The sequence below is a fragment of the Hemiscyllium ocellatum genome, chromosome 2, assembly GCF_020745735.1.
Source record: "Hemiscyllium ocellatum isolate sHemOce1 chromosome 2, sHemOce1.pat.X.cur, whole genome shotgun sequence".
NCBI classification, from domain to species: domain Eukaryota; kingdom Metazoa; phylum Chordata; class Chondrichthyes; order Orectolobiformes; family Hemiscylliidae; genus Hemiscyllium; species Hemiscyllium ocellatum.
In genome coordinates this window covers 17,586,504-17,612,750 of record NC_083402.1, presented here as the reverse complement: position 1 = coordinate 17,612,750, position 26,247 = coordinate 17,586,504, and the positions used below count along the sequence as shown (strand labels likewise).

General features: G+C 42.5%; 1 protein-coding gene across 1 annotated transcript in view; it reads right to left on the bottom strand.

Annotated features, from left to right (window-relative positions):
- galntl6 (polypeptide N-acetylgalactosaminyltransferase like 6) overlaps positions 1-26,247 on the bottom strand; it is an 832,913-nt gene that overhangs the window by 108,093 nt on the left and 698,573 nt on the right. The window contains exon 9 of the mRNA XM_060833907.1: positions 9,987-10,208. Within this exon, the coding sequence (XP_060689890.1) occupies positions 9,987-10,208 (222 nt within the window). The remainder of the gene's footprint in view (positions 1-9,986; positions 10,209-26,247) is intronic.

The following is a 26,247-nucleotide window of genomic DNA, read 5'->3' as shown; positions in this document are numbered from 1 at the left end:
CATATTAACCTTAGGTTTCAATGGTATATCGTTGAGAGTAAAGGGCTTTTGCTGTGGGCATCAATACTCATGAAAGAGTAAACCTCACAGCAACTTTCCAAATCTGCACATGTTCTGGTAGTAGGAGTCTGGTGTACCCTGCTGAGTTATAAGAGAACTTCAATGAAATAAGTCCAAAAGCACAAAATTATTGTATTTATCCACTATTTACTTCTAAACATGGCGGAAATGTTAGGGCTGGCCCATTTATATGTAAATGGAATAATAATGGTGTGATAAATCATAATTGCAGCCAAACAACATCTCTTAAAATGTAGTTTCACAAATGTAGACTGACTTTTAACCTGAGCTGAAAATGTGTTGCTGGAAAAGCGCAGCAGGTCAGGCAGCATCCAAGGAACAGGAGAATCGACGTTTTGGGCATGAGCCCTTCTTCAGGAAACGTCAATGCCCGAAATGTCGATTCTCCTGTTCCTTGGATGTTGCCTGACCTGCTGCGCTTTTCCAGCAACACATTTTCAGCTCTGATCTCCAGCATATGCAGTCCTCACTTTCACTTTTAACCTGGCTGTTCTTGTACACCAGTGGCTGAAAGCGCATCGTTGCAACAGATAGAGAAGAAGACAAACAGTGTATTGGCTTTCATAGTGAGAGGATTCGAGTGCAGGAGGAGGGATGTCTTTCTGCGATTGAACAGGGCCTTGGTGAGATCAGACCTGGAGTATTGTGAACAGTTTTGCTGTCCTTATCTGAGTAAGGATGTTCTGACTACGGAGGAAGTGCAACAATGGTTTATCAGACTGATTCCTAAGATGGCAGGATTGGCGTATGAAAAGAGAGTGAGTTGGTAAGGAGTTCGATGGAGTTTAGAAGAATATGGGGAGATCTCATTGAAACCTATTCTAACAGGACTAGACAAGGTCATCACAGGTACCATGTTCCTGGTGATGGGGGAATCCAGAACCAGGCATCACCGTCTAAGGATATGGGGAAGGCCATTTAAGATTGAGATGAGGAGAAATTTCGTCATCCAGATAGCGGGGAGCCTGTGGACTGCTCTGCCACAGAAAGTAGTTGAGGCCTAAGCATTGAATATTTTTAAGAAGGAGATAAATGTTGTTCTTCGGGATGAAAGGGTATGGGGAGAAAGCGGAAACAAGGTCCTGAGTTGGATGATCAGCCGTGATCATTTGGAATGATGGAGTAGGCTCAAAGGGTAGAATGGCCTACTCCAGTCCCTATTTTTGATGTTTCTATGTTTCTGTTTCTTCATAATTTAACTACCGTTGGAGGCTTAATTTTGTTTGAAATTTGTCTGTCTATTATCTTTTTCCTCTAAATCCAACTTTTCTTTCTCAACCTTTTCTTCCTATTTGCAATTTGAATCTCATTTATGCTTCTTGGGTTCGACTATTTGGGTTGAAGTACGAGGAGGCTCTGAGTTTCTGGTGTTGGAATGGTAGGTCCAAAGTAAGTGGCCAACCAATTTCCCCACGTTAAAGCCCAAACAGAGACTGGAGAGGAGGGCTCCAGCTACATGCAGGGTCAGAGGAGTCTGGATGTAGTACAGGTAGTTTTATAAAGCCGAGGGAACTGTGGACTAGGGGAGAGAGCCGACAAGGCCCTTGAAGTTTCCCCAGAGTGGATTATCCTCCAATCTGGTGTACCATCTTTCACCCCACAACCTTTGATCGCTTTAGCCCTAAGAACTGTACCAATTTCCTTCTTGAAAACATTCAACGTTCTCACCTCAACTGCTTTCTGTGGCAGAGAATTCTACAGGCCCACCACTCTTTGGGTGAAGAAATTCTCTTCATCTCAGTCATAAATGGCCTATTCCCAATCCTTCAACTATAGCCTGACATTTTATCAGTGATATGTTGTGCCTACCTGCTGTGGGCGGGAGAGTCCTAGCCCATCTCATAGTCACAGAGTCATAGAGATGTACAACACAGAAAGAGACCCTTTGGTCCAACTCATCCATGCCGACCAGGTATCCTAAATTAACCTAGTCCCATTTGACAGCACTTGGCCCATATCCCTCTAAATCTTTCACATTAATAAACCCATCCACATACTTTTTAAAATTTGTAATTGTACCAGCCTCCACCACTTCCACCGGCAGCTCATTCCATATACACACCACCCTCTGCATGAAAAAGTTGGTCTTTAGATCCCTTTTAAATCTTTTCTCTCTCACCTTAAACCAATGCCTTCTAGTTCTGGACTCCCCAACCCCAGGGAAAAGACCTTGTCTATTTATCCTATCCATGCCCCTCATGATTTTATAAACTTCTATAAGGTCACCCCTCAGCCTCCGACGCTGCAGGGAAAACATCCCCAGCCTATTCAGCCTCTCCCTATTGCTCAAAACCAGCAACGTCCATGTAAATCTTTTCTGAACCTTTTCAAGTTTAAAAACACCCTTTGGTGTCACTGCTGAGCTGTCAGCTTTCTATTAAATCTGACAGCCACAAGGGAGCAGTACATCTTCCTTCACAAGATGGTGGCCTTTCTGCCATCCACTTGATTGGCTGAACAACAAAATTCGACCAGAGAACCTGCTGCACACACATGTATGTGGCCTCTGGCATTTCCTTCCAGTGTTGGGCCTTCTGCCTTGATAGTAAAATCCAAGGGTGAGAATTAAATTATTGAGGAGCGCTGATTTTGCTCGAAAAAACCTTCTCTCCTACCCCACCATTGCAAGTGCCTCAGTATTTCTGACACCTGCATCAGTGAGTGACCCACACTACCAATGGTAAAAATGTGGGCTCATTTACTTCCCTGAGAATTTTAAACCACAGGCATTACAATTTTCATTTTTGTTGTCCATTAATAAGTTAAAGTTAAAAATCACACAACACCAGGTTATAGTCCAACAGGTTTATTTGGAAGCATTAGTTTTTAGAGCGCTGCTCCTTCATCTATGCTTCCAAAAAAACCTGTTGGACTATAACCTGATGCTGTGTGATTTTTACTTTTGTACAGTCCAACACTGACGCCTCCAAAGCATGACTACGTTATGTATGGGGTTAAAAATCACACAACACCAGGTTATAGTCCAACAGGTTTAATTGGAAGCACTTCCAATTAAACCTGTTGGACTTTAACCTGGTGTTGTGTGATTTTTAACTTTGTACACCCCAGTCCAACACCGGCATCTCCAAATTATGTATGGGGACATGAAAGGGACATTGAAGTTGCAATATCATTGAATGTCTGTAGATGGCGACCGTGAGAGTGATTGCCTCTTATTACCCTTTGCTGCCATCTGCAGCAACTGCAGAGTACTGGTACACGTTAAAATGCTCCTTCTTTGACGGCTGGTGGGAGTCTATGAGGTGAATCTCTCTCGGGGCAGAAAATTAACACTTAGCTCATGCACATGAAAGGGATTTTAATACAACAACTAGCAATATAATCATATGCTATAGATATCACCTGTAATTTGGAGGGAATTTGGAATTAATGGAGGGATATGGACCAAGGGTAGGCAGAAGGGATTAGTTAAATTTGGCAACATGTTCGACACAACATCATAGGCTGAAGAGCCCATTCCGGTGCTGTACTGTTCTAGATTCTATATTCTAATTTCATTTATTTTATCTATGCTGTCTTTCCCAATTTTCCCTGTAACTTTAAAATGCAGTACTGTCATTGCCTTAATTTCATCTTACTTCTGCTGTCCACCACTCATTGTTGAAGCTAAAGCAGCTGGCAAAATATTGGAATCTATTGGCTGAAAATTAGTGGCAAGAGCTCCATTTTGAAGCCATTAAGTCTATCAATCATTTCATTGTTGATCAGTTTGCCATTACCTTTAATTATGATAACCCATCATCTGTTTCCATGATGCATGCATGTAGGCACATTTAGTTATCTACTTTCAAAGAAAACAGTCTTTTTTTAAACAAGGTCAGTTCACATTTAAAGTACTGGGTATGATCTCTCTCACACACACAAATACACATTAAAACACATGCACCTCACAGTGCCAAGGATCCGGATTCAATTCCAGCCTTGGGCAAATCTCCATGTGGAATTTGTAAATTCTCCCTTTGCTGGTTGAGTCTACTTCAGGTGCTATGGTATCTTTCCACAGTCCAAAGATGTGCAGGTTAGGTGGATTGACCATTGCAAATGAAGGGTTATAAGGATAGGGTAGAGGAGTGTGTCTGGGTGGGACCATCTTTGGGGATGTGAGTGTGGACTTGATGGGCCAAATGGCCAGTAGAGATTCTATGACTGAGTGAGTGGCACTGGAAGAACAAAAGTTATACTCATTTGTGAGCGATGACAGGTCATAGAAGCAGAATTAGATCATTCAACTATTGGAGCCTGTTTCAATCATTTAATGATATCATGGTATACCTTTGCCTTTATTGTTATAATCCCTCTTGGCTCTGTGACCCAAAATGCCCATGTCTAACCAAAACCTGCGAAGCCTGACATCGGCATTTCCTATTGTACCCTAGCTTTATGGGAGACAGATTTCCAGTGTCCTACTAGCCTTTGTCAGAAGAAGTGCTAACTTATTTTTAGCATAATACCCTCATTTTCTGAACTCCTTAGCCATAGAAAATAGCTTCTCTGCACCTACCCTATCACATTCTTTCCCATCTCTGTTGTTAACAATAGCTTGGTGGCTCTCCTGTTGGCTTTGAGTTATAATTCTAAGCCTCAGTGACAGCATTTCACACTAAGACCTGTTCTCCCATCTCTCCTGATCACACCATTTAGTCCAGGTTTGCATCCCCATTCATATGTGTACACATGAACAGTATTATGCAGTACTGAAAATGTGTTGCTGGAAAAGCGCAGCAGGTCAGGCAGCATCCAAGGAGCAGGAGAATCGACGTTTCGGTCATGAGCCCTTCTTCAGGAAACGTCGATGCCCGAAATGTCGATTCTCCTGCTCCTTGGATGCTGCCTGACCTGCTGCTCTTTTCCAGCAACACATTTTCAGCTTCTGCAGTCCTCACTTTCTCCTAGTATTATGCAGTGGCCAATTATATTTTTACCATCACAGGATGTGGGCAATATTGGCCAGACCAGTACTTATTGGCTATCTCGAATTGTCCTTCAATAGAGGGTGGTGAACCAACTTCTTTGAATCATTCTAGGGCTGTGTGGTGTAGGATCATCCTCAGTGCTGGCAGGGAATGAGGTCCAGGGGTTTTACTGAATGAATGAATAGCGATGTCATTCCAAGTTAAGGGAAAGTGATGTCCTAATGGTATTATCACTGGACTGTTAGTCTAGAGATTCAGATAACATTCTGAGGACCTGGGTTCAAATCCTGCTACAGCAGATGATAGAATTTGAATGTAATAAAAAAATCTGGAATTATGATTCTAAAGACAACAGTGAAACCATTGACAATTATTGGGGGAAAACCCATCTGGTTCACTAATATCCTTTAGAGAAGGAACCTGCCACCCATACCTGGTCTGGCCTCCATGTGACTCCAGAGCCACAGCAATGTGGTTGACTTTTAACTGCCCCTGGGCAAATAGGGATGGGCAATAAATGCTGCCTAGATGGTGACACCCTCATCCCATGAATGAAGAGAGACAGGATGGCGAGAGGGTTAGAAGGGAACTTGCAAGTATTGACTCTAAGCTCTGGACTGCAGGCTGCGGGTGATTGGTGTTGGCTGCCAACTATAGCATTAACTTTCAGTTCTGGAAATCGCTGCCAAGCATGGACCTCCAGTAAAGCTGGAAAGGAAGATGAAAGGTAATGTTATTGAAGATTAGAGGGAACATTGGTTCCCATGTTCCTGCTGCCCTTGCCTTTCTAAGTGGCAGAGGTGGTGGGTTTGGAATGTACTGTCAGAGGAAGTTGGGATGAATGGCTGCAGTGCAAGTTGTAGACGTTATCCTCTGCTGCATTGTGCATTGGCGATAGAAGGAGTAAACATTGAAGGTCATTAGCTTTCATATTCTCCTCTTGCTTCATGATTCCTAACTGACCTGATATTCTGGGACATCTGTTCAGGGTCTTCCCCCCAATCTACAAAGGCCTCCTCATTCTTTATCCCTTCGAACTTACCAAGCAATCCGTTTTTCCTACGTGAAGCCCTTTGGGATGTTCCAATAGTACGGTTACTATATAAATGCCACCTGTTTGTGATGAATGGATAATCTTGGTGATATCTTAATTCACTGCTGAGACTAGGGAATATTTTTCAAATAATTGGAACTGTTGTAAACTCAATTTAGCAGTGAGCTCAGTAGGCATTTAAATGCATAAAAAATGAATAACACATTTGCAAACAATTAGGGAATAGGCTAAAGGGCAAGGAGATGATCTTCCTTCACACTGTGGTGTTTAAATGTCGTTCTAATGCACATTAAATGACATTTGAAGCAACCTGGTGCAGTCAGCCGTCAGACTAATGGATCAAATCTATTCATTTCACACAGATCCTTGTGATGAGGGCTGGGAATCTGTGATAGCTGCGTTTTCTCCCTCTCCCAGACTGTGACTTTCAAGCTCTAACGCTCACAGATTCCTGGAGCTCCCTCAGGTCTGGGGATGAACAGTAGTCGTTTACAGGGGCTGTGGAAGCAGTGTTACTTCTGACTGGGTTGGCTGCAGATGGCAAAGATGCACTGGAAGAAGAAACCTTGTGCTCAGCAGTGAACGGCTTTCCTGCCAGATCATAGGAACATAGAGGGCCACTTTGCTCCTGGGCTTGATCATTCATTCAATTAAATCATGTTGGCTTTATATCATAGCTCCATAGTCCTGCTTTGACTTTTTTTAATTGCTGGCTTAATATAAAACTATCAATCTCCATTTCTCCAGCTGTAATAACATTTTTGGGGTAAATTCCAGATTTACACTATCTTTTAGTGCAGAAGCCTTTCTGAATATTGCCTCTAAATGGACTGGTTCCAGCTTTAAGGTTACACCCTTTAGTTATATACGCTCACCTGAGAGAAAATACTTTCTTTCTCCCTCTATTCTATTTGTTCCTTCCATGATGTTAAGCACTTCAAGGTAACCATTCCTGTGTCTTCCATACCCAAGCCCAGAAGCACAAGCTCCATCCCTCCATCATAGAGTCAGAAGTGGGGATGTTCACCGATGATTATACAATGTTTGACACCATTCGCAACTCCTCAGATACTGAAGCAATCCATGTTTAAATACAACAAAAACTGGACAATATCCAAGTTTGGGCTGACAAAGTGGCAAGGAATATTTGCACCACACAAATGCCACACAATGTCTAAGAACAGGCAATCTAACCACTGGCTCCTTGACATTCAATGGTGTTATCATCACTGAATGCCTCCACACTATCAACATCCTAGGGTTATCATTGACCAGAAATTCAACTGAACTCACTACATCAATCCAATGGCTACAAGAACAGTTCAAAGGCGAGGAATACTGCAGTGAATAACTCACCTCCTGATTCCCCAAAGACTGTCCACCATCAACAAGACATAAGTCAAATGGAATACTCCCCACTTGCCTGGATGGATGCAGCTCCAACAACACTCAAGGAACTTGAAAATATCCAGGATAAAGCAGTCCACTTGATTGGCACCACATCCACAAACATCCACTCCCTCCACCACCAATGCTCAGTAGCAGCAGAGTGTATTATGTACAACACGCACCAAATATCATTAGACAACACCGTCCAAACTGATGATCACTTCCATATAGAAGGACAAGAGCACAACAGATATATGAGAACACCACCGCCTTGTAGCCAATTTCTACCCTGACTTGGAAATATATTGCTGTTCTTTCATCGTCGCTGGGTCAATATCCTGGTATTCCCTCCCTAACGGCATTGTAGGTCAATGCACAACATGTGGACTACAGTGGTTCAAGAAGGCAGTTCACCACCACCTTCTAAAGGGAATAGAGATGGACAGTAAATGGTCATCAACCAACGACACCCATGTCCCACTATGGAATGAATAAAAAAAGGTCTCTGCCACCTGCCCCCATAATTCAACCCTTTTAACCCATTATCCCCATTATCACGATGGTGAATATTACGCTCCAAAGATAAAATATCCTTCCTGCAGAATTGTCCACAGCATTCTTGTTAGCATCTAACCGGAGCTTGATGCATCAGATACAAATCTCCACTTCTTTATGTTCCAGCTCGTATGAGATGATTTTTTCAGTTTTTTAAATCAATTTTTTGTACCCATCAACCAGCTTTAATTGATCAAATTTAAATTTACATCAAATTTCTATTTTCTTCCACATTCCCTACCTTCCTATTTGTATTAGAGAATAGAACAGAATCCCGACAGTGTGGAAATAGGCTCCAGTCCAACAAGTCCACACCGACCCTCCAAAGCATGACCCATCCAGGCTCATTCCCCCTACCTTATATTTACCCCTGACTAATGCACCTTACCTACACATCCCTGGACACGATGGGCAATTGAACACAGCCAATTCACCTCACCTGCACATCTTTTGACTGTGGGAGGAAACTGGAGGAAACCCATGAGGACACAGGAGGAATGTGCAAACTCCACAGAGACAGTCACCTGAGGCTGGAATCAAACCTGGGTCCCTGGCCCTGTGATGTAGCAGTGCTAACCACTGAGCCTCTATACCGTCCCATACCGGTAATTTCCTACCGTTTGTTAATGAGATGTCACTGGCTCGGCCAACATTTATTTCCCATCCCTACTTGTCCAATGGGCAGTTAAGAGTCAGTCACATTGCTGTGGGTCTGGAGTTACACTTCATTCAGACCTGGTAAGGATGGCAGATTTCTCTCCCTGAAGGACCTGCCCAAGTACTACCCTCCTGTGGAACCCTCGCCCACCGCCTGGGAGAAGTGAACCAGTTGTTTTTATTTGTGAAAACAGAAAAATCAAATCAGCAGTGGCTTACCATTAGATTAGCAATTTAATTCCAGCCTATTTTCCATATTGAATTCAAATTTACGATCTGACATGGTGAGATTTGTATCTATGCCTCAGACCATTTACCTGGAGTTCCGAATTATTAACCCAGCGATATTATCATGACACCAACATCCCTTATTGGAATGTCCTCTTCCAGTCTGTGTTAACTCTTAATTTTGGTAATAGTATGGGTCCTTCCCATTGTCAAAAACCTGCAGCCGGTTCCAAATTCAGGACGCTTTTGGAAAATGAGAATTGCAGACAGAAATGGAGAACAGAAAGCCATAAAGAAGTGTCACATGGAGACTCTCACAGTAAATTCCTTTGGCCGCTTCTAACAGGGCCACCAGAGGATCATGCAAATTAGAGAATGAACTAAAACATGGTCTCAGAGAAAGGTTTAAATGAGAGGCTTGCTTTCAGAAATATTTCTAATCAAACTTCTCAAAGATGCTATTATCTGGAACAGATAGGACTTGGCCCAGAAGTAAGGATGTTACCACTATAACACAAGACACTTCGATTTACATTCCCTTTCAGAATGTCAGAACCTTCCAATGCACTTCATTAACTCACAAGCAATTTACAAATACAATTATTGTTGCAATGTAAGGAAACACAGCAATCAATCTGTTAACAGCAAGTCGCCAACGTTGGAATGTGCTCATTTTGATATATTTAGTGATGTCAGCTGAGTGTTAACTATTGGACAGGACACTGGGGAGGACTCCCTCCTACTCTTCTTCAAGATAGGTGTAATGGGATCTTTTATATTCATCTCTGAGGATTGATGGGACCATGACCTTCTGAAAAGGTTGCACCTCTGGCAGTGCAGCACTCTCAATAAAGAATTGAAAATATCAACTTGGGTTATTTTCATTAGGTCTCAAAACGTGGAACTGAATCCTATGACATTCCGACTGAGAGGTGACAGTGCTGTCACCCAAGGGTGTGTGTGTGTGTGTGTGTGTGTGTGTGTGTGTGTTGATGGGACAATGTGATGTGACTGTGATCTGTGGTTGATAGTGACTTCAAGCACCAGCACATGGGGTGCCAATCTAAACTGTCTTTCCTCGTACTCACTTCTCCCCAGGCAGCGGGCGAGGGTTCCACAGGAGGGTAGTATTTGGGCAAGTCCCAGGCCACTTCTGTCATGAACCACTTGAAGTCCTTGCATTTCAGGTGTTTCCGTAACATTTTCTGGGCGGTGAGGTCTCCAGTGGAGAGGTGCCGGTACTCGGGTCTCCGCTGGTAGATGTATTCTGCATATTCATCCATCCAGGTCTCTGCCACTCGCTTCAAATTCTAAGAACAATGGTAAAAAAAATCCAGTTACCATCCTGGCATTATAAGGTTCATGTAAACTGCTTAACTGTGTATTTAAGAGATCGGTCTTCATGTTGCCTATGTAATAGAAGTTTGCTGTAGATGGAAGCTATTCAATCCATGCTACAGGCACGGGTTCTTTGTAAGGTCTATTCAACTATTTCCAATGCTCCTACTCTTCCCCTATTGCCTTCAAATTTGTCTTTCACAAATATTTACAAATGTACACATTTTCAGCAGGAGCCAGGCATTCGAACAATTGAAAATTGAGTCTGCTTCCACTATCATTTTAGACAGCATATGGGGGCTCATAGCACTAGGGACCAGGTTCGATTCTACCTTCGGGTGACTGTCTGCGAGGAGTTTTTACATTCTCCCTGTGTTTGCGTGCATTTCCTCCGGGTGCTCTGGTTTCCTTCCACAGTCCAAAGATGTGCAGGTTAGATAGGCTGGCCATGCTAAATTGCCCATAGTGTCCAGGGATGTGCAAGCCACGTCGATTAGCCATGGAGGATGCAGGGTCACAGGCATAGGGTAGGGGGTAGGCCCTGAGTAGGATGCTCTTCGAGGGGTCGGTGTGGATTTGATGGGCTGAATGGCCTGTTTCCACACTGTGGGTTTTCTATAATTCTATTAAAAACAATTTACTAGATGGTGGAGGTGCCAGTGTTGGACTGGGGTGGACAAAATCAGAAGTCACTTGACACCAGGTTATAGTCCAACAAGTCTATTTGAAATCACAAGCTTTTGAAGTGCTGTTCCTTCATCAGTAACACTTCATCCGATGAAGGTACAGTTCTTCAAAATCTTGTGATTCAAATAAACATATTGGACTTTAACCTGGAATTATCTGACTTGTAACAATTTACTGAATGAAGCATATCTTCACTTGCCCCAGTTCTTTACTGATGTCCCTGTTGTCCCAGTAAAAGCTGTTTTTCCCCATCTGTTCCATTAAAGACACTTGTAAGTTTGAACAGCTCTGTTAAGTATTTAGAAGTGAATTTAATACAGAGAACTGCAGTTTATAAGAGCGGGTGCAGTGATGAGAAGTCTCAATTACGAAAATAGATTGGAGGCATTGAAAGTGTTTTTATTGGACAGAAGATGACTAAACGTGAGATAAGATCAACATTTTCAAAATCAGGAAGGGTCAGGACGGGGTGGAGATTCATAGATTCATACTGATCTATGAAGAGAATCTGGATTGTTTCGGATTATATTCAGAGTTTAGGAGAATGTGAGGGTATCTCATAGAAACCTCCAAAATTCAAACAGAACAGGAGAGCAGAAATGTAGGAATGTTTTTCCTGATGAGTTCAGAATAAGGGATCACAGTCTATGGATACAGGGTAGGCCATTTAGGACTGGAATAAAAAATTCCTCATCAGGATAGTGGTGAACCTTTGTAACTCTGCCACAGAAGGTGGTTGAGAGTATAATGTTGAAAGTTTTCAAGAAGGACACACATCTAGTTATTAGGGATAAAGGGATCCAGAGGTACGCGGTGAAAGCAGGCACACAGTACTGAGTTGGGTAATCAGCGATAATCAATTTGAATTGAGGAGCTAGCTCAAAGCGCCGAATGGCCTTCCATTATTCCTTTTTTGTTTCTAAATGGACTGTAGCGGTTCAAGAAGGCAGCTCACTACTGCCTCCTCTGGGACAATAAATGCTGGCCCAGCCAGGGATGCCGACATCCCATGAATGAATAAAGGGAAACTTTGGTGGTATATTTACTTTCCTGCCTTATCTCTGCATCCTTAAATTTCCATAGTATCCAAACTATTATTCTTGACACCTTCGTCGATGCCTTGTAATCAAAACCTCACAGTGTTAAACATGTAGCCTTGGCTGTGTGAAATGATGCCATTGTTTTAGCACAGAACAGAGCTTGGTCGATAGCTGGGTAGTATTGAAGTAAACAAGTGGATGCTGGGCATTAACACAGTGTTGTACATTAATTCATCGCGTGACAAGTTGGCAGGAGTTGCAGATGCCCTGGCAATATCATGTTGAGCAGTGTTGCCTGTAACTTGTTTTCCTTATTGATTACCACATGATGTGTAAATTACCTCTGCACCTTCACAGTTTTCACACCCAGTAGCTCCTGTCCACATATCAACACATATAATTTCTTCTGTAGACTGTGGCGATTAACTTGTTACTCCCATGTAATTAAAGTGACTCAAAGTGCATTACTAGTACTGAATAATTTACAACCAATTACGATCCTTTTAAATTTTAATTCAAGGCAGCTGCATGGCGGCCATCAGACTTTGCGCAGTTGTTTAATGAGAGACTCGGCCCTTGTTTTCTCTCTGTCTTTCTCTAGAAACCTGCACCACGGTGCGATGATAGGTTGATAGGGATACCTTGATGTTTGCAGAATGGGATGGATTTCAGACACCGCCAGAAGGGCCTGGCATTAAGCTGATTTGTCAGCATGGAGAGAACGCTGTTCCCGGACAGCAATTATTTAATGACAGGACAATACAGACAGCAGAAGATACTTCCATCTGACTCTAACTTAATCAAAAAACTGCATTTGGAAAGTTTCCACATCTGTCTCTCTCTCTCTCTCTCTTTGTTGGGTGATGAGGGCAAAATTGGACTTGAATTTGCTGCCAAGGAAACAGCAAGTTTAATAACGCCATCACTGATGCATCAAATGTCCAGTAACATGTGGCAAGGGCAAGAAACCGCACAAGTTAGGAAGACACACAATGGTGAAGAAGTTATACTTGATCTGCCAGTGCTCCTGCGATGATGGCAAAGGTGACCAAAATGGGCCTTCCTGACGTGTCGACCTAAGATTTACTCTGAGCCCCATATCCTAGCCTCCCACCTGAAGCGCAATAAAATCTCACCTAGAGATCACTCCAGAAGCTTGCGACTGGAATTTGTGACAGAGTTAGAGTCAGGCTAGAAGTCAAGTGAGGCAGCAAATGAGCACGGCTGCATTGGTTAGTCAATGCTTTGCTGCCGCCGTGTAATTGTCCTGGAGGTGCACTTCCATTAGTTTCTGGGATGTGGGCATCACTGGCTAGGGGAGCATTTATTGCCCGTTCCTAATTACCCTTGTGAAAGTAGAGGTGAGCGGCATTCTTGAACCAGCTGCAGTCTATGTGGTGTAGATATACCGAACGTGCTGTGAGGAAGGGAATTCCAGGGTTTCAACCCAACGACAGAGAAGGAATGGCCGATATATTTCCAAGTTAGGTTCGTGAGTGGCTTAGAGGCAAGCCTGGTGGTGTAGTGTTCCCTTGTAACTGCCCTTGACCTTCTCAATGATACAGGTCATGCGTTTGGAAGGAGCTATCCAAGTGGTTTTGGTGAATTGTTGGCCATACGTCCAGCAATGGTAGTTAAACAATTGCTCAGTTTGGAGCACTTGGAGATAGGTTGAGGCCAATTGAACCTTCATGGTATCAGATTGGCACAACTCTTTACCTGGATGGCTTCCCAGGGCCAAGCCATATAAATGTACAGGAGCAGGAGCAGGAGCTGGGCAAGATTCCTTGAACCTGATGCAATAAAATCATTACTGACATAATTACCCTGCATTCCCATCTACCCTTGAAAACCTTTCACCCGCTCGCTTATCAACAATTTATCTCTGCCTTAATAGTCAAAGACCTTGCTTCCATTGTGTTCTGCAGAAGAGGAGTTCCAAATATGTACAACCTTCCGTAAGAAAAAAGACATTCTTTTAACTCTGCCTGAAATGAATGACTCCTTATCTTTAAATTATGTCCCCGATTCTAGATTCTCTAACAAGAAGAAGCACCCTTTTCACATCCACTCTATCAAGACCTCTTTTAAACAAGTTGCTTTAATATAAACTCTAATTTAATGTAACATGAAGTTTAGACTTATAAACGCTAATGGATACAAGCCAAGCCTAGCCAACCTTTCCTTATTAGGTAATTTGTCATTTCAAGTATTCAACCCCTAAATCTCACATAAATTGCCTCAAATGCACTTCCTCACTAAGGAGACTCCAATACTATCCATGGTGGTCCAGATATGGTTTCACCAGTGTCCTGTACAAATGAAGTTTAACCTCCCTTGATGGTACCAAATACCCATATTAACTTATTAACATTCTATTAATATTCCTAATTACCTGTTTCCCTTTCCACAGATGCTGCTAGACTTGCGAGTTCCCTCTACTGTTCTCTGCATTGGTTTCAAATTTGCAGCATCTGTAGTATTTTGCCTTTATTCTCTTAGAGCATATGTCTGGGTAGGTGGGACCTGAACCCAAACTATCTGGCTCAGAGGTATGAATGCTACCCACTCAGCCATAGGAGCCCTTTCAAGTCAGATATATAGTTTGTAAAATGCTGAGGTCCCAGCCACGATCCCTGTGCCACACTACTCGTTACATCTGTTGGCTAGGCAACCTTTTATCATGCCATATTTTACCCGTACACTATAAATTTGCACTTTATACAACAACCTTTAATGTGGCACCTTATCTAAAAATCTAAGTACAGTATATCAACTGGCTTTCCTCTATCCACAGCACATGTTACTTCCTCAAAGAGCAGCTTAAAATGATTAAACATTATTTCCCTTTCACAGAACCATTTTGACTATGACCATGAACTTTCCTAAGTGCCCTGCTATAATATTGCTAATAATAGTTCTGAACATCTTTTCTGAGGTGTGTCAGACATTGCTTGTAGCTTCTTGCCTTTTCTCTTTCTCGTTTCTTGAATAAAGTAGCTACATTCACTATACTCCAATGGAATTGTGGAATCAAGAGAATTTTTAGAAAATTAGAAACCAAAGTATCAACTACCTCTTGAGCCACATTTAAAACCCGAGGATCCAGTCCATTAGGATTTGCGGACTTGTCAGCCCGAAGCTCAAACAATTTGCTCATCCAGACCCTCTATCATTGGCCCCATGAATGGGCTGGAAAAGGCTGCAGCGTTGGGCAAACTCACGGGTCTGGGTGGGATGCTTTTCACCATTTTGTAGCAGGTTCAGCAGGTTGAATGGCCTCTTTCTGTGCTGTAGGGATTCTGTGGGCTGCAGTGCAGTACTGAGGGAGTCCCGCACTATCAGAGGTACTACTTAAACCTGATGAATTATCGAATTGAGGCACTGTCTGCTGTCATTCTGCAAGATGTGAAAATCCCCATGGCCGATTCAGTGAAGAGTTGGAGGCGGGGTGGGGGAGGGGAAATGGTGTGGACAGTTTCCCTGGCAATCATTTTGCCATTACTGCTTATGGGAGCTTACGGGGCACATACGTATGCTACATTTCCCATATTATCACACAGACTTGCACCGAATGACATTTCATCAGCTGTAAGGTGCTTTCAGATATTCTGAGGACGTGAAATGTGACGCAAATGAAAATTATTTCTTTTCTTCTTTCAACTCTTGACGGAAAGGAATAACAACGTTCAGTATCTGATTCACACAGGTCAAAAGCAAAGCAAAATTTGCAACCCAAGGAGCAGTAACAGTAGCGATGAACATGGTCAGAGCAACATCAGAGATTGACACTTCGAACAAAAAAAAGACATCTAATAGTAGGGTTCGAAAACATTACTGAGCAACAAAGTTTCAAAATATCTTCAAAAGATGGCTTTTATCAGCACTATCGTGTATTGTAACTGCTGTCAGAGAACAGGGCAATCATTGGTAGTGGATGAGTGGATGGTAATAGATTGGAGCTGAAGGAGAATGTATGCGTGACACCATGTCTATGTTAAGAGCATTATCTTTTGATTGTGATATGGTCCCAGCTGTTGATAATATTGGACAAGTCCCAGAATGAAACCTGTCTGAATAGACCACAGTTTTATTTTTCTTTTTGCAAGGTCAGTTCCTGAGACTGTTGATCAACTTTTAACAAAAGAACTTAGAAGACCATTACACAAAATAATTAAGAATGAGCTGTGTTACACCAGAAGACAGCTGTTGGAGTGATCTAATCACAGCATCAGAAAGAAAGGCTGATCCCTTGTTATCCCAGCAATAATCTTATAGACACTCAAAGGGGAAGCGATGGTCTTGTGGTACTATTGCTGGACTGTTAATCCAGAGATGAGAGGGTGATGCTGGAAAAGCACAGCAGGCCAGGCAGCATTCCAGCAGCAGGAGAATTGATGTTAAAGGCTTAAGCCCTTCATCAGGAATGTGTTGATCCAGAGACCCAGGTAACATCCTGAGGTCCGGGATTTGAGTCCTGCTATGGAAGATGGTGGAATTTGAAGTCAGTAAAAACCTGGAATTAAGATGATTATAAAACCATTGCTAATTGTCGGAAAAACCCATCTGGTTCACTAATATCCTTCTGGGAAGGAAAATGCCATCCTTACCTAGTCAGGCCTACAGATCCACAGCAATGTGGTGACTCTGAAATGCCCTCTGGGCAAATAGAGATGGGTAATAAATGCTGGCCTAGTCAGTGACACCCACATTCCATAAATGAATTAAAAAACATCAGTGAACAGTCAGCCTCAACTTCACATTATAAATTCAGCTGGCTTGAATCTAATTTCCTTTGCCCCTTGTGGTCTCTGCACCAAAACAGACTAAAGGGGATAGAGTAAAAGGAGAGCCATTTTTTGTTTGTTTCTTTATTTTTGTTTTTTCCCCAGAATATTAGGGTTTTTATTTTTGTTTAACAAAATTCAAGGAGATTTTTTGTTTATTTTGAAATAGTAGAGTGGGTTTTTATAGACAATAGACAATAGGTGCAGGAGTAGGCCATTCTGCCCTTCAAGCCTGCACCACCATTCAATATGATCATGGCTGATCATCCTTAATCAATATCCTGTTCCTGCCTTATCTCCATAACCCTTGATTCCACTATCCTTGAGAGTTCATCCAACTCTTTCTTAAATGAATCCAGAGACTGGGCCTCCACTGCCCTCTGGGGCAGAGCATTCCACACAGCCACCACTCTCTGGGTGAAGACGTTTCTCCTCATCACTGTCCTAAATGGTCTACCCCGTATTTTTAAGCTGTGTCCTCTGGTTCGGTACTCACCCATCAGTGGAAACATGTTTCCTGCCTCCAGAGTGTCCAATCCTTTAATAATCTTATATGTCTCAATCAGATCCCCTCTCAGTCTTTTAAACGCAAGGGTATACAAGCCCAGTCACTCCAGTCTTTCAGCGTAAGGTAGTCCCACCATTCCAGGAATTGACCTCGTGAACCTACGCTGCACTCCCTCAATAGCCAGAATGTCTTTCCTCAAATTTGAGACCAGAACTGCACACAGTACTCCAGGTGTGGTCTCACCAGGACCCTGTACAGCTGCAGAAGAACCTCTTTGCTTCCATACTCAATCCCTTTTGTTATGAAGGCCAGCATGCTATTAGCCTTCTTCACTACCTGCTGTACCTGCATGCTTACCTTCATTGACTGGTGTACAGGAACAGCCAGATCTCTTTGTACTGCCCCTTTACCTAAATTGATTCCATTTAGGTAATAATCTGCCTTCCTGTTCTTGCCACCAAAGTGGATAACCATACATTTATCCACATTAAACTGCATCTGCCATGCATCTGACCACTCACCTAACCTGTCCAGGTCACCACGTAATCTCCTAACATCCTCCTCACATTTCACCCTGCCACCCAGCTTAGTATCGTCAGCAAATTTGCTAATGTTATAACTAATACCATCTTCTATATCATTAATATATATTGTAAAAAGCTGCGGTCCCAGCACTGATCCCTGCGGTACCCCACAGTCACTGCCTGCCATTCCAACATTGAGCCGTTTATGACTACTCTTTGTTTCCTGTCAGCCAACCAACTTTCAATCCAAGTTAGTACTTTGCCCCCAATACCATGCGCCCTAATGTTGCTCACTAATCTCCTAGGTGGGACTTTATCAAAAGCTTTCTGAAAGTCCAGGTACATTACATCTACTGGATCTCCCTCGTCCATCTTCAGAGTTACATCCTCAAAAAATTCCAGAAGATTAGTCAGCATGATTTCCCCTTCATAAATCCATGCTGACTCTGACCTATCCTGTTACTACTATCCAGATGTGTTGCAATTTCATCCTTGATAACAGACTCCAGCATCTTTCCCACCACTGAGATCAGACTAACTGGTCTATAATTTCCTGCTTTCTCTCTCCCACCTTTCTTAAAAAGTGATACAACATTAGCCACCCTCCAATCCACACAAACTGATCCCGAATCTATCGAACTCTGGAAAATAATCACCAATGCATCCACGATTTCTCGAGCCACCTCCTTCAGTTCCCTGGGATGTAGACCATCAGGCCCTGGGGACTTATTAACCTTTAGACCTAACAGTCTCTCCAACACCAATTGCTGGGAAATATAAATTCCCTTAAGTTCAGGTCCTTCAGCCACTGTTACCTCTGGGAGATTGCTTGTGTTTTCCCCAGTGAACACAGATCTGAAGTACCAATTCAACTCTTCTGCCATTTCTTTGTTCTATGTTATACTTTTTCTCTTTTAACTTTGTATGTTTCTTAACTTCCCTCGTCAGCCATGGCCACCCTTGCCTCCTCCTAGGATCTTTCTTCCTTTTTGGAAGGAACTGATTCTGCAACTTCTGCATTATACACAAAAATATCCGCCATTGTTCCTCCAATGTCATCCCTGCTAAGGTATTGCACCATTGAGCTTTGGCCAGCTCCTCCCTCATAGCACCATTAGTCCCTTTATTCAACAGAAATATTGTCACTTCCAATTGTACCCTCTCCCTCTCAAATTGCAGATTGAAACTTATTGTATAATAGTCACAACTTCCCAATGGATCCTTCACTTCAAGGTCCCTGATCAATTCTGGTTCGTTGCACAATACCAGATCCAGAATTGCCTTCTCCCTGGTCGGCTCCAGCACCAGCTGTTCTAAGAATCCATCTCGGAGGCACTCCACAAAGTCTCTTTCTTAAGGTCCAATACCATCCTGATTCTCCCAGTCTACCTGCATGTTGAAATCCCCCATAACAACTGTAGTAACATCTTTGCGACCGGCCAATTTCAGCTCCTGATTCAACTTACATCCGACATCCAGACTACTGTTTGGGGGCCTGTAGATAACTCCCAAGAGGGTCTATTTACCCTTAGAATTTCTCAGGTCTATCCATACTGACTCTACATCCCTTGATTCTAGGTCCCCCCACGCAAGGGACTGAATATCATCCCTTACCAACATGGCCACCCCACCTCCTCTGCCCGTCAGTCTGTCCTTACGATAGCACGTGTAGCTTTGAATATTCATTTCCCAGGCCCTGTCCACTTGAAGCCACGTCTCAGTTATCCCCACAATATTGTATCTGCCAATTTCCAATACAGCCTCAAGCTCATCCATCTTATTTCTAATGCTTCGTGCATTCATATATAGTATTTTTAATTTGTTACTGCCCTCACCCTTCCCATCAACTCCTATTTCACTTAATCTTACAGCACGATCCCTTTTTGAGTTTTCTGCTTCATTGGTACAGTTGTCATTCTTGACTTCCCTTGTTCTAACTTTGTCTTCAATTTCCTTCTTAAACATCCAGTTTGTCCCCTCCCCCCGCTACTTAGTTTAAACGTAGCTGTGTTGCAGTAGCAAACCTGCCTGCCAGAATGCTGGTTCCCAACCTATTAAGGTGCAAACCGTCTCTCTTGTATAATTTATGCTTCCCACAAAACATACCCCAGTGATCCAAGAATTTAAATCCTTGCTTCCTGCACCAGTTCCCCAGCCACACGTTCAAGTCCATTATCTCCCTGTTTCTGGCCTCACCAGCCCGAGGAACTGGAAGCAAACCAGAGATAACCACCGTGGACATCCTGCTTTTCAGCCTTCTTCCTAGTTCTCTGAAGTCCCACTGTAGTATGTTCCTCCTCTTCTTCCCGACATCATTTGTGCCGACATGTATCACCAGCTCTGGCTCTTCACCTTCGTCCTTGAAGATTTCCTGCACTCTGTCTGTGATGTCTTTAACCCTGGCACCAGGAAGGCAACACACCATCCTTAAGTCCCGCCTGCTGCCACAAAAACCCCGGTCAGTTCCCCTCATTATAGAGTCCCCTATTAACATGGCTCTGTGCGATGTCCGACTCTTCCGCTCTGCCTCCACGCCAACTTTTGATTGACAGACCTGGCCGCCTCGCGGGTTGGCAGTGTCATCTGTCTCTACTGTTTCCAAAAGATTCAACTTGTTCCTGACAGGTACTTCCCCCACAAAATACATTGTATTTCACCTGGTGCTGTCCCTATCCTGGGAGTGTCTGATGGGGGTAGTGTTCGAGGTATCTTGGCTTTTCTGTTTATACCTTGTGTTTAAAAGAATAAAAGGTTGTTATTCGAACTGGAGGCCTATGACCAGCAGTGTGCCACAAGGACCAGTGCTGGGTCCACTGCTTTTCATTATTTGTGTAAATAATTTGGATGTGAACACAGGAGGCATGGTTTGTAAGTTTGCATACGACACCAAAATTGGTGATACAGTGGATAGCAAATAAGGTTATCTAAGAGTACAACGAAATCTAGATCAGATGGGCCAATGGGTTGAGGAATGGCGTTTAATTTAGATAAATGCAAGGTGTATTACAATCAGGACAGGGCATACACAGGTAATGGTAGGGCCAGACCGAGAGACCTAAAAGTGCAGGTACATAGTTCCTTGAAAGTGGTGTTGTAGGTAGACAGGGTGGTGAAGAGGGTGTTTGGCAAACTTGCCTTTATGTGAACATTCCTGATGAAGGGCTTATCCCCAAAATATCGACTTTCCTGCTCCTTGGATGCTGTTCGAATGTTCACATGAAGGCAAGAGTGCCAAACACCTTATTCACCACCCTGTTTACCTACAACACCACTTTCAAGGAACAATGTACCTGCATTTCTAGGTCTCTCAGTCTGGCCCTACCATCAATTGTGCTTTTCCAGCGCCACACTATTTGATCTCCAGCACCTCCAGTCCTCACTTTGTCCTATTCATTGGTCAGAGCATTGAGTAGAGAAGTTGGGACATCATGTTTCAGCTGTACATGACATTGGTGAGCCCCCTTTTAGAATATTGTTTACAATTCTACTTACCCTGCCACATCAATGATGTTGTTAAACTGGTAAGGGGGCAGAAAAATTTTCCAAGGATGTTGCTGAGATTGGAGGGTTTGAGAGGGAGAGGCTGAGACAGGGAGAGGCTGGAAAGGCTGGGACATTTTTACTTGGAGCATTGGAGGCTGAGGGGTGACCTTACAGAGGTTTTCAAAATCAATGAGGGGCATAGATAGGGTAAATAGATCGGGTCTTTTTTCCCAGCGCTGGGGAATCTAAAAGTAGAGGGCATAGAGTTAAGGTGAAAGATTTAAAAGTGACCTGAGGGGCAACTTTTTTGGACAGAGAGTTGTGTATATATGGAACGAACTGCCACAGGAAGTGGTGAGGGGCTACAGTTAAACATTTAAATGGCATTTGGATGGATACATAAATAGGAAGGGTTTAGAGGGATATGGGCCAAATGCAGGCCAATGGGACTAGTTCAGTTCCTGGTCAGCACAGATGAGTAGGATTGAAGAGTCTATTTCCATGCGTTATGACTGTTATACTCACTGTTACATTGACGTATTTGTTATGTGAAATAGGGTGCAACAGAAATGCAAGTTTGACCTTTCGTTTACACAAGAAAATCTCCTAAACAACATAAATAAAAGCATTTTTTGAAGTTTAAAAGAAAACTTTGCTGCTGAATAAGCATGACATTTTTGGTCGCATGAGCTTTTAAGTATTCATGTGCACATTGACTGGTTGAACTTGACATCCCATGGAGGCTCCCGCTGATTAAGCAGCACGGTTAACTGACGTGCCCCCAATTAACATGCTTCCTGAAAAGCCAAGGTTGCCATCTTCATCTGACAGGTTTGACAGCCATCCAGGAGACAAGTGAGGTTAGCTCCCATCTGGGGAGATCTTATTTACACCAGATTTTCGACTTCTGCCTTCACGCATTCACAAACGTCCCAAAAGGCACTGTGCAGCATTTGCAGGGTCACAAGTTCCAGACCGGAGCACGGGTTGCACAGAATCTTCTCTGCATTAATATTTTCAGACACAACTGGTCATTGTGAATGAGCGGGGGCATCAGTATAATTCGATTTGATAAATTCATCAAAATGATTCTTTCTCATGTGCTAATAACCAAGCATTTGGCATCATATTTATGATAGAAATGTTAATCAAATGTGGGATAATTGCATTATTCATCACGGGGATTAAAATTAAAATACTCTGTCAATAGTGTCTGTTGATACTATAAGAGTTTTTGAAGTAATTAATTTTATGTGAAAGGATTTGGGTTATTTTTGAGAAATGGATTGCAATGTTATCACTCATTTTCCTTTCTCAAAAGCTAAAGAACATAGTACTTTCAGGTTGGAAAAATAAAGAGATGTTCTGTTGCTGATCAATAAAGAGATGTTCTGTCATATTTTCATGTTATTGCCATGACTGATCCTGCCATAAAAGGCCAGTTAATGCAACTTCCCATGCTCACCATTGCACTGCACAAATCACAACTGTCATGTTAATGAAAACCCCATTAACTCAACTCCTCTCAGAATGACGGATATTTACTTGCACCTGGAATTGAAGGAGGTAAAGATTAGCACAGACACACTCCACTGGGCACCAGGCACTTATCCAACCCTGAGAGCTCATCCGCGTAATGCAAGTGTTCAGATTGACGAATGCAAATTATAAAACAACCTAATGTCCTGGAGTTCACACTCAGTTCGATTTTGGGGGTGGGGTGTCAGGGAGAAATTGGGTAGAGCTGCACTGGTTCAAAGAAAAGAAGTTCTTGCTGTTGCTCAAGTAGCTTTTGTACCTCAGTAAGTTCCAAAGTGCTATGCAGCTAGGGAAGGTCTTTTTGTTTGGTTTGAAGGCTATTATTGTTGAGTTCAAAAATAAAATCTAACTTTCACGAGGAACAATGATACATGCATACCTCAGAAAGTTCCTTCGGAGGGAAGCTTCAGTTTAATTGGTGGGGGTGTGTTAACTCACCCGATGGAGATAAGGACGCGATGCGTGGTAGCGTTCCTACTCCTGGCCTGAGAGACCTGGGTTTAAATCCCACCAGCTCCAAAGTTGTGAAATAACACCTCTGATCAGGTCGATTAGAAAAATAGGTTAAACTATTTTTGTGGGGACCCTCTCGTGATGCAGTGGTAGTGTCCCCACTCCTGGACTGAAAAACCTTTATTCATAATCCCACCTGCTTCAGAGGTGTGTAATAACATCTCTGAACAAGTTGATTTGAAAAGTAAGTTGAATTTAAAAGAAATTCTTAGGTCAGGGCCCTCTAACATTTTTGATCTTGTTAATATAAGGAGCAGGAGTAGGCCATTTGGCCCCTCGGACCTGTTCTACTAGTTAACAAGATCATGGTTGATTTAAATTATAGCTTCAACTCTACTTTCCAACCTATCCCTGGATATGTTACTCAACAGAGTTTGCTGAGGTAAGAATATTATCACTACTATGAACGATGATACAGTAGTCCCACCTAGCACTTCCAATGATGATGCTTAATACCTCATTAGCTGTTACACAGTCAGACCTAACCTTTTATGCCACAATTTCCTGATGCTGCAGTTGGAAAAGATTTTTGCCCATTCTATTCAAGAGACAGATGGTGGCCATCCGAACACAGTGTAACAGCAAAATGTGAGAACGCAGGAAATCTGAAATGAAAACAGAGAATGCTGGAAAAACTCAGCAGTAGAAAGAGAAACAGAGTTAACATTTAGAATCCTCACTTTTCTCTCTCTCTTCACAGACGTTGCCAGGCTTGCTGAGTTTCTTCAGCATTCTTTCTGTGTGTTTCAGAGTCTTCTGCATGTTCAGTCCCGATGAGAACATTTGGGACCTGGCTGTGATTTTAAGTTGGAAACTTGAGTGGGAAATGGAACTGAGTTTCTCATGTTGAACGGAAGGATAAGCTTAAAGTTTAATGATACTTTCTTCATGGGCACAGGAGGAGAGGAAATAGCTTCAGTGGACGATCACAGTCCGAAACATTAACTTTGTTTCTCTCCCCACAGATGCTGCCCGACTTGCTGAGTCTTTCGGGCACTTTCTGATTTTCATTTGAGACTTCTAGCATTTGTGGTATTTTGCATTCAAAGTAGAGCTTCTCGAGGTCCCATCGAGGAAAATGTAAGCCTCCTTGATTTTGGGGAATTTATGTGGATCCAAAGGAAACTTGCCTTGGTCTCTCTGTTAACAGCTTCTAGACAGCACCAGTATTCACTGATGTCCACCTGAATGTAACATAGATAACTGTGTGTAAAAGAGCTAAAATTCCCCAGGCTTCTTTAATGATGCAACAAGTGAGTTTCAAACCGTGAGTTTAAAATTTCACCAGCCTAAGAATAACCACCAACCCAATTAGAATCAGGATCAATGTTTTAGCAGCTTATATAAACTTGTTTAAGAAGAATTAACAATTGGTGATGTGGAGAGATTAGCAAAGCTGGGAATTTCTCCCAGTAGCAAGGAACATCAAGGAAGTCCTAATTTAAAAATAAATTCTTTCATGGAATTTGAGAGATAACAGAAAGCTGACACACCCTAACTGCCAACCACATTGCTGTGGGTTTGGAGTCACATGGAGGCCAGACAGTAAGGATTGTAGTTTGTTTTCCCTAAAGGATATCAATGAATTAAAAAGGCTTTTACAACAATTGATGATAGATTTGTGGAAAATTCTGAAGTTATAGAGTCATAGAGTCATACAACATGGAAATAGACCCTACGGTACAACCAGTCTATACCAAACATAATCCCAAACTAAATTTGTCCCACCTGCTTGCTCCTGGCCCATATCGCTACAAACTTTTCCTCTTCATGTGTACTTATCCGATGTCTTTTAAATATTGTAATTGTGCCCACATCCACCACTTCCTCAGGAAGTTCATTGCACACGTGAAACACTTTGACCCTCTTTGTTAATTCTCTCTCCTCTCCCCTTAAAAATATACCTCCTAGTCTTGAAATGCCCCATCCTAGCGAAAAGACACCTGCATTATCTATACCCCTCATGATTTCATAAACTTCTATAAGAGCACTTCTCAACCTCCCACACTCCAGTGTCTGAAGAAAAGTCATTGGACTCAAAGTTAACTTGGTTTCTCCCTTCCTTGATGCCCTCAGACTTGGTGGGTTTTTCCAGCGTTTTCTGTTTTATTTCAGTATTCAGCATCTTCAACATTTTGCTTTCCTCTGGAATACAGCCCAGTGAAATTACCATTATGTCACTGTCTCCTCTTATTTTCTAATGATAACATAATCAGCCTGATGCGGAATTCTGATAGACAAAGTGCGCAGTAACTGGTTACTCTGGGGAGTAGACCACTAACCAGAGATCACTAATTGAAACAATGATCAAAATAATTGTGTAGCAAATTAAGAGGCACTTTTTTACCATAGAGACCTGTCAAGACTCTGAGTGTACTACCGATAAGGTTGATGGAATCAGATTTGAGTGGAGCTTTCAAAGTCAATTGAACATGTACTTGAAGTGGACTAATCTGTAAGTGTGAGAAATTTAAAAAAACACAAACATAAGACTAAATTGGACAGCTCTTTCAGTAGCCTTGAGGGTCCTTTTTCTGTGATGTAAGATTGTCTTATTCCAAGAATGCATCACTAACTATGGCTCTCACAAAGCAGCAGCCTGTAAAACTTTTCCCTAAATTTTCTGCACAGCGTAAAGTATGTGAGAAAATAGAACGAACAGCTCTCACTATCCAACTGGCCTGATATTGCTTTTACCTTTAAATTTACCTTTTAATGAAATAATTTAATTACATCTTCAATCCAATCTGGTTACAGAGTACAAGGATCCTTCCCTTGGCAGTTCAATTATCTGCCTGAGTGCTATTTTCTGATTGCTTAGGAGCTCTCAGTAGCCCAGGTAGTGAGGTTCAAGGTATTTGAGCCATTTGAGAAGGATGCTTCTGGACATTTGGGTAGTGAACATGAATTTCCATTTTCTGACAAGGGGA